Consider the following 12,633-nt stretch of genomic DNA (forward strand, 5'->3'; position numbering starts at 1 on the left):
CGCGAAGTTGGGCTATTATACCGGACGGTAAGATGTTAATGCGTCGTCTTCGAGCAGAAGTCTTTCTCTCAATTGCGGGCATGCAACTCCAGCGACAAGCTGTTCACTCAAGTTATCAGCGGCGGCAGAGGCGAAGTTACAAGGGGCTGCCAGTTCACGGAGCGCCAAAGCAAATTCAGCAACTGCCTCACCGGGCAGCTGATGATGCTCACGGAAATTACGACACTCAACCCGAACGTTAGCGGCGGTGGTGAAGTGCCTTGTCAACCGCAACATCGTAAACGTCTGGAGCGCTTGCGACCGTAGAGTCCGCGGTAGGCTGTGTCTCGTGCTTCGCCCCTTTCGTCAGTGTGGTGTCGGTGGTTCCTGAACTCAGTGGAGGCTTACGGGGAGGCGGTGCCAGCAAGGCATAGAAAATCCGTGCACCCTCGTGCCCAGGCAGTGAAGCAGGAGCACGCAACGGCGAGTTGCTGACCACTCTTCGGCTCCGGACGCGAGTGGAAAGTTTTGGAACAACCGAAACCAGCAGTGCGAAGGTATCGCTGGCATGCCCGGAGTCTCGAGGAACGGCGGTTTGGGCGATATCCCGGTGGCCATCCTCGTCGCCAAAGTGGTGTCTCGGCGCAGATAGCCGCTAGCACGATAGCAACAAACTCGGACACGTGAATGCCGCTTTGAGCTACCGACGACTGGCTATCTTTATTGCACAGTGCACTTATATACATAACATCACGGGCTACAGACCACAGCGGCATCTCTGTTGTCGTCAAATAACAATACCAATATACAACACTAATATATTAGCAATAATAATATAGTTATTGTTATTATTACATGTTTTTTAGATGTAGTTTTTACCTGTAGTAAGCGATCTTCTGCGATGACCGAACTGAAAGACGTTTAACGTCAAATCGTAGAGTGAAAAAAAAAAACGTGAAGTTTGCACTTCGTCGTGCAAAGTTTAGGCACAGCGAAACTGTTGATCCTGCTACTGCTGTGTATTAAATTTGGTTGCTGCTAGGTCTTAACTTGATTTAACTTAACTACGCATGTAGGGAAGGTATTCTCGAGCGATCATTTGCGGAAATACCACCCCTTTCGCGACATTTCACATGACTAGCGCTGGACGCATCGGCGCTTGCGAGCGACAGCTGTCCTGGCATGCCACAAACGCACGCAGGCTAGCCAAGGTTGGTACAGTGCCAAAAACGCTGTTGCTTGCCGACGCCGAACGCGTTGGGGGTTGCCGCTAGATATCTAAAAAATTGAAACGACTACGCACAGCCCCTTTTATGGCAAACTCCGAGGCCAAGCGCATGCACACGGGTCGAAAGCTGTGCACAGTGTACGGGTGGCGCGCAGCAGACGACACGCCGGGATGACGTCACGGCGCATGCCCAGTAGAGCGCAGCTGGCGGGTGTTCGGCGGAGCCGTGTCTATGTCGAGTGAAGCGAGCACGTACCTGCGCCGGCGCTTACTTCGGCGCATGCGCGGCTAGGCAACGCGGGTGGCGTCGGCAGCAGCTCTGCGCGTTGCCTCGTTGGTGCTGCTACAACTTCTTTCTCTCTCTTTCTCGCCATCATTTTCTCTTTCCCTCTCCCGAGCATTGCGCCATTCCACCATGTCGACTGACAGGCCCGCTGAATCAGCCTCGGCTACCACAACATCGGTTCTCCTGACGCGCCTTCGAGACCCTGGCACCTTCTCCTGGCATGGACGTCAAAGACAAATTAACCGAATACGAGCTGGCCAGCAAAATGGACCTGTGGAACTGAACCATCGTGCCGGCTAACATCATCTACTACCTGAAGGAAACGGCCGTGACTAGTTCCAAGCAGAGCATGAGGAATTGACTAGTTGGGACACCTGCAAGTGAAAACTGCAGGAGGTTTTAAGGAAGACATTGGGGCGCCAGCGAACAGCCTAGGAGGGTCATTTGTGGCTGACCCAAACATCAGCTGAACCGTACGTCCAATAGATGTATCAGCTTTGTGTCGGAGGTTCCACGACAAAATGCCTGAAGCTGACAAATTCAGCCGCATGCTTTAGGCATCGCAGATGACACCTTTATTTACTGATACACAGGGCTGCTCTACCCTCGAGGAGATAAAAGAGTGTCAACGCTTTGAAGAGGCGCACATTGGTTCTGTCAAACAGATCGAGCAGCTACCGAACACAGCCGGCACGTCATCACGTGAGGACGTCCAGCCGCCAGGTACCAAAAAGGTGCTGCGTCTTGTGCGGCGTCATATCGACGCCTCGTTCCCGCCTCTTCTCCAGGCCCGTTCTTACGGTGAGTTCAAGCCGTCGGTGAATTCAAGCCGTCGTATGTCAAGAGTTAAGGAACGCTGGGATTTATCCCATCTGTGCCCCCTATGTCGCCCTCAAGTAAGCACTTCCTTTTGAAGTCCCAGCTTGCTTTTTCCCCACCTTAGCATTGAAGTTGATTTTGGACCTTTCTCATCACTCCTTCAACATCATCATAAAACAGTTCTATTCATCATCGTGACTGGAGTTTGGGGCGTAGGTTTGCACTACCTTTATTCTAAACCTCCTATTCTGCTTTATTACGACGACTGCTATCCTCTCAATAATGCTGTAGAATTCATCCATGTAGCCCGCTATGTCCTCGTAGATTAGAAATCCTACCCCGTATTCTCTCTTATGTGGAAGACCTCTGTAGAAGAGGAGGTAGCCGTTAGTCAGCTCTGTATAAGCCTCACCTGTTCCTCTAACCTCACCAAAGCCAATATTATCCCAGGCAATGCCTGATAATTCATCAAGCAGCCCTGCTAAGCTAACTTCACTCGAGAGGGTTCTTGTGTTGAATGTTGCCAGGCTCAATTTCCAGTAGCGGCTTGTCCGGACCCAGAGATTCCTAGCAGCCTCTACCGTGTCGCAGGTCTGACCGCCGCCTCGGTCTGGTGCTCCGCAGCCGCTGGGGGACAGGGCCATGGGTAAATTACAGGGGTCATGATGGAGGTTGTGACCGAATACTACACCAGGGTGGCCAATTTCTGTTCTGGTGAGAGGGGATCCGCATGTCGAGTGCTTATTAGTGTCAAACATGTGCATGTTGCAGGATTGGATTGGGAAGTACAACTACAACCACACTGCAGTGATGAAATCTTACAGGGTACGTATGCTCGCTTCGCCGCAATACATCAGCCGTACACTCATTATGCGGACGCTGTGCTGTGATAATTTGCCATGCCTTACACTCAATCGACGAGAAGTAACCCGGCAGAGCTCACCTCACGATGGTTGTTGACGGTAATGCCATTAGCTTTGCCGCAGTGTAGCGACACACGGTATTGTCACCGCCGCAACGCGTAATCTACGTGCTATCTACTGCAGCAAGGCCCCTGTCACAGGCTTATGTCTGGACACATTGTGCCAGTTAGCGGCGGACGCAATAAACCCACCCGCTTCGGTTGCACGACCTCCGCGGCTGCAGTTGCGTCTCCGCTGTGCATGCTAACGCTTACAAAAAATACATCGCTGCCCACGGCCAGTTGCGCCGCAGCGCTAAAGCGTCGGGCTACTGTGCTTCAGGAACGCGTGTGACCTAGTTTCGATCCGCGCAGCAACGGAGAGGCCTTAAAAGTTTTCTTTTTGTTGAATATCGGTGTCAACAGGTTAGATAGATAGACACAATGTTGCCGAAGGAGGGTAAGTGAGCACGATGCCATGTTGGGCTAGTTGGTTCATGCTTGAAATGTGGTCTTGGCGTGACAAAACTAACAGGAAAGAAGAATGACAGAAATTGCGCCATTTCTAGGTTAGGTGAACTGATCGTACTAAATATTATGCCATGTTTAACGAACACTTCACGGCTAAGACCACTTACTTGTCTTTTTACGGCGGTAGTGATTACATGGACATTACAGGCACATTCCTGCTGTCGGCGTCGCCGTGAGGTTCCTTATTAACTATATGTTACGATAGAATCGTCGCGGCACGCCATATGCTGCATGGGCGACTGAAAGCGTGCGAGGGTGATCCGGCGATCGCGGGTGGGTCTCGCCCACGCAAGGGAGGAAAGCGGGGACGAAGCGCGCCGTCTTCCGTCACGCGCAAGGCTCCGATGGAAGGTATCGAGAGAGGGGGGCGTTCTACTCCGGCCGAACCAGGCGGCCCCGCGCGCCCACCCTGGTTGTTGTATCTCGAAAACCACCTGCATACGTACAGAGTCCGGCGTGAGTTGTGTTTAAGCGGCTTAGTTCGCGCTGATGCGAGAGGCAGCACGAGGTACAATTCGCTCGCTGCTGCTGCCGCGCTTCCGCGCAGCAGTGTTTCGACAGCGAACTTTCGCAGCAATTGAGTTTGGCTTGTGCACGAGTGATATCATTCTTGTTAATTTAGTTAGCATGCCAATGTTTACAGACTTATACGGCAGATAAAAGTACTTTCCTTACTTCGTATAGCTGTCGACTAATCTGCTATCGCAATTGATCCTTCGCTGAGGCTAGCAATCACGGGGGTAACGAAGATAATCATTTCAGCAGAGTTCATCATTAGACATCGTGTAAAAAAGAAAGTTTGCTTGCACAAAAAATACCGTGTTTATATTTGCATTCGGAGCACTGCGGAGTCTTGTGTTCGATTAGGCATGAAATAGATCTTGACGAATAATAGGGGTAAATGCATAAATGAAGGTATTCTGATACGTCAGACACTCCAGTCTTCTACGGAAAAAGTAGGTGCCTATGAAACTATTTAGCTCCGAATAAAACGGCATATCTGCCGCGAACTCTCCAACGTGTATCTCGCAATATGCAGAACAATAGGCGATCTTTATTTTCTAAATAGAAATAATGGCTGCAGAACAGTTGCAGTATCAAATTGCAGTTTAAATGGCCTTTGCACAACTCTTGCTTTATAGATAAGGGACGTTGAAGATTACAGTAGAGATTGACCTACTGTAGCACAGGCTACAGTAGCACGCGTCACAATGTTCTTAGTGTTCTTAGCGTCCCAATGTTCTTAGCACAGGCACGCGTCACAATGTTCTTAGTGTAATATTTTAAAAACAGAAAAAGACCAGTTCTGTATTCTTGAATAGGCATGTCACTGCATCTAAATTTTCAAAATTCTATATTTTTGTGATTAATCGAAAAGAAATAAATCGATCCCTGCGATCTGCCTTATTTGGAATTAATTACTGCCGCAGCAGGCTTTAGCAGGGGACACTTCTTTAATGCATACAGAGCCCTTGCACACAGCGGTATTGTCTGTTTCGGTATCATAAATATGTGCACATAGGCCACCACCTTGATAGTCTATGTTGTGGTGAAAACTGCTGCAGAAATTATTAATCACCAAGGCGGTGAGGTAGCTCACGAAATAATCCATGGACCCGATTGAGCCCAGTGCAGGTTGCATGCAAACTTTCATTTGAAAGCGAAAGCCTCATATGCCCCACAAAGCGAAAAAATACGGCGAGCGTCCGGCGAAATCATCGAATGGCAAGAAAACCCACGTGACCAAGTGATGACGTCGCGTTCCCGGCGATGGGCCTTCTGCGGCTCGCTCTGCGAAAGCCTTCGATGAACAGCCGCGGCGTCGAACGGACGCCGCGGGCCACACCCGAAAGCACCGACCTGACCCACTCAAGTTGATCAAGGTGGATTGAAGAGGAATAACGTGGATTAAGGTGGATTGAAGTTGCTTAAGGTGGATTATGGTTGATAAAGGTAGAGTTGAAATTTAAGATGATAACTTAGAAAAGTCGGTATGCTTTCGCATTCAAAACACGTAACGATACCTAAGTGACTGTCAATTTTTTAATAGCGTTTTTTTGCCTCCATCAGCTGTTTTGCGCCTGTCAATCTATCTATCTATCGATCTATCTATCTATATTCTTACCCCTACCCAGCCGCCCAAGTTGTCTACTTGCTTGGGCCACTAAGTAAGTGCTCCTTGTCGTGATCACTCCATCGTCATTGCGATTTCGTGATCTTACTTTCGTCATGCCGTCGTTTTCACGCCTCCTACCCCGCACCCCCTTGCCCAAATTGTATAAAAGCTTGCCATTAGGTACGTGTTTGTGGTCGTGATGCCGTCGTTGTAAATGCACCGTCGTCAATACAGCTTTGTCATTCGACTCTCGTGATGTCATTTTAATGACGCCACATCGTCACACATTCGTCGTCTTGCCGTCGTCGTCACGCTGTCGTTTTATCATTGTCATCTCTTCAGTAATGTCGTTCCATGGTCTTCAAGCCGACGCCGCCATGCTGCCTTCGTCGTTGCATCGACGTCAATCTTTCTTATTTTAAATACAATTATGGGGTTTTACGTACAAAAACAACGATATGATCATGGGGCACGCCGTAGTGAGGGACTCAAGTAATTTTGACCACCAGGTTTCTTTAGCGTGCAACTACGTTTCGGCCGGAGCCCTGCCAAACGTCGAAGTCATGTTTCTGCTTTTCTACGTGCGCTTGCACATTTAATTTATTAAACACCGGATCCGTAGAACTACTTCTTTCACATATACATGAAGTCAAATCATGAGAAGCAACGAACAATGACACGAATAGCAATGAAATTATTTGTTGTTCTTAATTGAATTAAAGGAATGACAAATAAATGGAAATGAAGGTTGATGAAAAAGCAACTGGCGCCTGGTGGAATACGAACCCACGTCTTGGCATTAGCCAAGAGAAAATGAAACATATGAAAGCATCGGGCAAATGAACTGTCGTTGAAATTGAAATATACAAAAGAATTAGGAAAAGAGAAATGAAAGTGGACAAAAAGATAACGTGTCGCCTGTGGGAGCCGAACCCACAACTTCCGCATTACGTGTAGTTATACCGTTGAACTTCGTGCGATCCTAAATAGACTCACCGCTTCAGCTCGATGGTACGAGAAGTTCCCTATCCGGGAACATTGGATGGATTGGCTTTCCCATCTTCTTCGTCTGCCTCCATCTGGCGAACGTTCCGGAGCAAGTAAGTTTGCAGTCGCACTCCTGACCAAGCAGCCAGTCCGTGCCTGTGTCTTCTGGTAATACGCCAAACCAGTTCGCTCCGGAAGTAGCCAGGACTTCATTGAGGCGTGGCCGTACGATAGGGCCCCGACACAGTTCGACGGTCTGTATAAGCTTCACTCTGAGGCCGGCGCAGCTCCCAGTCTGTCAGACATCGAAGGCATACTCTAGAACCGCCATTCACAAAGACCATTCGCATTCACATTCACGCCATATTCACATTCACGCCATATCACTTGGACAACCGGAGAGCGTTCAGAATCATGGACGCGTGCCAATGTTGTGCCGATATCGAAGGCAATAAGGCCCTCGTACAAGTTGTCTAAACTTCGGAACATTGCCCTAACGTCTGTCTACATTCTGCAAGCTTTCTGAAGGCATGTTGGCATTGTACATCTCACGGTGGCTGGAAAAGCACGCCTGGTACCATGGGGCCAAGATTTGCATTCGACCGCACTAGGGCGCGGAAGGCCTGGACCTTTTATCATCCACGGTAATGATAAGGCCTGGACCAATGATAATGATAATGACGGTAATGATAAGGCCTGGACCACGGTAATGTAAGGGCCTGGACCTTTTATCATCCACGGTAATCGCGGGTGGACTAACAAGCAGCGTTCAAACACTCCTTGCCATGGATGTTCACAAAGCCTACGACAACATTAGGCGTTCGGCAACCATTCGCATAATGGAATGGCTCTAACTTCCACCGCATGTCGCCGACTTAGTGAATTCTTCATTAGAACATCACATCTTCTTTTTCCCAGACGGCAAGAAAAGAACCGAGCATTTTGCTTTGAAGCGAGGCGTACCGCAGGGTTTGTTACTGGTTCCGATATTCTTTCACATCCCGCTATTCCACCTCGCGTGGCAACTCGCCATTATTCAAGATAGCTTCTATCTCTTGTATGCCGGGGACGTTGCATTGTGGACACTACGTGCAGACATGGAACGCCAAAAGGATAGTCTCCAGACTGCCCTGGCCAACAGGTCAGGCTGGTGAGCCCGCAAAGGACTAACACTTTCTACCACAAAGACAGAATACGTGGTCACCACCAACAGACTAGGTCACCACTGCTTTCAGCAGACACCCATTTAGTTCAGCCTAAATGCCAAGCACTAACCACCTTATCGACAATCCGTGCGTTCGGAATGGAACGGGAAGCTTCTGGCTTTGTGACCGCGTGGTTTCGCTCAGTACGTCAGAAGAGCGCTAATACCCTGCATCTTATCCGCCGCATTTCTCGAAAGACCGGGATTGCTTGTTCTTGGGTTGCCAGCGCTTTAGTGCGCTCCATCCTGCCACACCTAAATGTTTCAGCGCCTTACATTAAGAGAATGGAGCCTACTGGAAACCGCGAACGTAGAGGTCATGAGGGCGGTCAGATGCCTTCCTTGGCTCACCCCGATCTCGACCATCCAGACGGCAGCGCAGTTAAACACTATCGGCGAAATCATACATCAATGTAAAGCAGCGCGCTGCATAAAAAGTCACGTGGTACCTGCTGCGGCTTCTTTAGCGCACTACTACGATCCACTACTATTACAATCTGTCCCATCATTGCCGTACAGTCCGCCATGGCTTTAATGCACAGGCCAGCGACAACTCAATCGACTGCTGCACAGTTGCCTGCCCTAGTGACCACTGGTGGTTCCTTACAGGCAAATGTAGACGCATGTGTCGATGGCTGCGCTTCGCCCACCAGCCTTATAAGCCAAATCCTACCTAAGGAGTAAAAAAACACGATGCTACCTTACAAACGCACCATCTCGATCGCTATCAGTGGAGCTCACATATATGCGGTGCGTTTATCCGCCAAGACAGCCAATGTTCACGGCATGTTGCCGCAAAGACTGATCCTAACCCAAACTCCACGCAGGGTGCTCGAGCGCTATCAAAAGTAACCAGCTCTCCATATCACTTGTGACGTGCATCACCTCATTCAGTCGTGCACCTATCCACTCCGGTTACTGTGTACCCGTCGATCTGCACCTACCCAGCTGGAGGCAAATACGTGTGCCATCCGGCAGACTTCCAAAACCCACTGCCTGTTCTTCGTCTGTATTCAAACAGCCTTCTGCACAAAGGCTCACGCCGGCGCTCCACGCGTGCACTTATCCTTCAGCGTAGATCGGACCTTCCCGGCGGCTGAACCCACCGAAGAGGTTGTGCTTAGGAGGAGCCACCTGGCCGCCGCCTTGACTCCTTCGATTCGGGCTACTTGGACGTCCGATGCATAGCCTCCCTCAGTGGCGTGTCCCCTTTTCACTGCTTCAATCACACAGGAAAAGCTGGTTCACGGCCTGGGGACCACCTGTCTGGGCTTTTACAAGGCCGCACCCGCCATCTTAGCGGTCCTGACTACACCCCACGCCGACTGAATAGGGCTATGCCTAAAGGAAATATGTAGGTGGCATTCCATCTAGAAATCACCTTGAGGGCCCGCGCTTACTGTCCCCGATGCTATCGCCCCTTGCGACTACAAGACGTGTGGCACACTTGGCTGTTGAAGCTCGCACCGTATTACTAAACATTGCAATGATGTACAACACTATTCGCTTCAGGCACCCCATGTAATTGCACAACAATGATTTTGCTATACTAGTAGTCGTGGCAACAGCACTCAAGAAAGATAGCGCACATGAAGTCGTGAGCTGCGTCGAGGGGTACCATTGTAACGATGGCTAGCCGGTGCAAAACGGTCTACTGAAAAAAAAATACCGGGTGCGTCGGCAGCATTTCGATCGGGCCGAAATGCGAAAACGCCCATGTGCCGTGCATTAGGAGTGCGTAGAATAACCTCCCGGGGTGTCAAAATTTCGGGAGTCCCCCACTACGCTGTGCCTCATAATAAGATAGTCGCTTCGGCACATAAAACACTACAATATATATGTTAAGCTGATTTAGCAAGGAAGTTGAAAAAAGAAGTTTTTGAAAAACAATGAAGTTGTTGGAATTACGTTTCTTTGAGTTTCATCGCTATATGTAAACTGAAGTAAGACAGCGTCGATGCAGAATTTTTTAAAATTTCCTAACGTCTACCAGGCTGGAAGATCTTGCTTATGTTCCATATATGCATATATATATATATATATATATATATATATATATATATAGTGAAGTAGACGCGCGTATGAAGCGATTTATTGACGTTTCGGCCGGGGTCCGGCCTTCATCAGAACTATGAAGGCCGGACCCCGGCCGAAACGTCAATAAACCGCTTCATACGCGCATCTACTTCACTGTGAATATTTACCCGTACCCAGAATCGCTTTTTTCTGGTATATATATATATATATATATATATATATATATATATATATATATATATATATATATACATTATCATCTCTCCATGTGATATTGTCCCTACATCACTATATGTGTTTTTGGACGGTTTAGGTAAAGGACAGATGAAAAAGCACTGGAATTAACGAAATGCATCTGATAATATCCAGGCTGTTTCTTTTTATCGTTAACAAAATTTGAAAAATAACCCGTGGCATGTAGAACATTTCCACTTCTTGAGACTCTCACAGGCAGACATTATTTGGACGAGGAATCAAAAAAGACTATTTGACAAATTAACTAAGTTTTGCAATGATTGCGTCGATTTTACAAAACTGCATAGCTTTCACTCTGTCGGATTGGAGGTCAGCTCTAATCACGGCGATCACCACGAGGCAGCAAGAAGAATAGTTGATTTTAAAAGGAAGAGGCAGACGCTTGTTATCGCACTTAAGAATCCAAGAAATTTAGAAACAATATAACAGCAATACAAAGCCTACAGGCAGGGAAGTCAAGGAAACTATAGCAGCAATTAGCTGTTGTTGATATTGAAATGTAGAAAATAACGAAGAAAAGGGAAATTAAAGTGGGCGAAAATATACAATTGCAGCCGGTGACTTTGAAGCTCATTACCACGTTGACAGAATTCTGCGGATAGCTCCCCTTTGGAGATATACGCTTGCGAAGTTTGCGACAATATGCATTGGTGTTTCAAACATTTTTTGAGGTTCAATACATAAAAACGCATTTTGTTAAGGAGGTAAGCAGAACAACACTACAATTATACGGCCAGTTTGAAAATGCTTTTCTGAAGACTGGCGCTTGTCTCAATATTGCTTCGAAGTCGATGTGCTTTGTGAAATTATTGGCTTCAATTCATATGTTACAGCAGGTGCGCTAAAGTAATTATTTAAGACGTCGATTGGTACAATTTTGCAAGTTATTTAAATATTGTGGGCATTTATTGTGCACTTCTTCGTCATCTGTACATTATCATCATCATGCGTGTGCCCCTCATCTTCATCGCGCGTGCGGGCGCATCATCATCAACGTGGTCTGTGTCGAAGGCTGTTCAGGCTGGTTGTGGACGCCGCCCTTCTTCGCCGTGTCGTCTCTCGGGCTCAATAAAGGTCCGCCCTTACTGTGACGTCACAATATTCAGTTTGATTTCCAGTATAAGTAATATCCGGCTATCCGAATAATTCAGCTCATGGAGTCGATTTGTGTCATATGCCACAGGGCGATATTTCAAAGTTCTGTTAACGATAAAAAGAAGCACCCGGTATATATTTTTTTCAGAGTTGCGCCCGGCCTCACATCCCACGAGACGTTCGCTACGTCTTGGCGAGTCTGATGTGGATCAAGAACCTTATGTCCGGCTGAAAAATAAACTACAGCATCAGGTGATATGGATTATCATTTGTCACTCGCCATCATTTGTCAATAAAATGCTTGGTATTACTTTTTACTAGGCTCACAAACACAGCGTTGTCTCATAGTAAGAATGTAAAATGTGTTGTGCAGCACTGAATGCAAAGCTTCCCGCTCTAGGCATGAAAAAACTACATTCAGACTAACTGTTCTTTGAATGACGAATGGGAGTATTAGGGTGATTGATACCAGACATGACGTGTCTTTACAAACTTTGTTCACTTTTATCCCACAAGCTTGATTCTGGCTATTTATATCTTTTTTATGACATACATCTTGTTAATAAAACTTTCACGCGTGAAAAGTTCATTCATTATGCATTTTGTTTATGTGTAACATAGAATATTGAGTGCAGTAGTTCCTCCAAAAAAAAGGCGCCTGGCGTAACCTACAAAAAACACCCATGTGCCCCACGGTATGGAAGGCTTTAAACCACCATCTACTCTCTGAAGGGTCTAAATTAGGGGAAGGAAGGAAGCCATTAGCTCGCTTCCACAATAGCGGTGGTTGCTTTAGCCAGTATCGCGCCGAGCAAAAATGTAAAAGTGAAGGATGGTTGCCTCGCCGCGGACAGGGATTGTCACCGCAGCGGCCTCAAGAATTCCACGCACCGAATTATCGCTGTCAAGAGGGGTGGAGTGGGCAGGGGCGATCGCGCAACCGTTCGCTCCCCCCCCCCCCCCCCCCCTGGATCCGCCACTGGTTGGCCTGGCCGGGCGAAGAAACAAACATGAGTCTGGAGTGCCCATATAGGTCAATCACCACCCGATATGCATCCGGTGCCCGATAGGTATATTAAGACACCAGGAAGGGGCCTGTAAAATGAAACGGTTCACCGCAGTGTCGCACGGCGACGATCCGTCGAAGACGAGCTGGGAACGAACGGACCGCATGCACAACAGAAGCCTAGCTGTA

The 12,633-nt window shown here is 48.0% G+C and overlaps 1 protein-coding gene across 2 annotated transcripts in view; it reads left to right on the plus strand.

The window, feature by feature from the left end:
- LOC125943078 (uncharacterized) overlaps nt 1-11,717 on the plus strand; it is a 78,955-nt gene extending 67,238 nt beyond the window's left edge. For both annotated transcript variants that reach the window (XM_049661439.1, XM_049661438.1), the window contains exons 4-5: nt 3,084-3,137; nt 11,587-11,717. In XM_049661439.1, the coding sequence (XP_049517396.1) occupies nt 3,084-3,137; nt 11,587-11,670 (138 nt within the window). In that variant the 3' untranslated portion in view covers nt 11,671-11,717. The remainder of the gene's footprint in view (nt 1-3,083; nt 3,138-11,586) is intronic.
- The last annotated feature ends 916 nt before the right edge of the window (nt 11,718-12,633 follow it).

The sequence above is a fragment of the Dermacentor silvarum genome, chromosome 2 (genome assembly GCF_013339745.2).
Source record: "Dermacentor silvarum isolate Dsil-2018 chromosome 2, BIME_Dsil_1.4, whole genome shotgun sequence".
Classification (NCBI taxonomy): Eukaryota; Metazoa; Arthropoda; class Arachnida; order Ixodida; family Ixodidae; genus Dermacentor; species Dermacentor silvarum.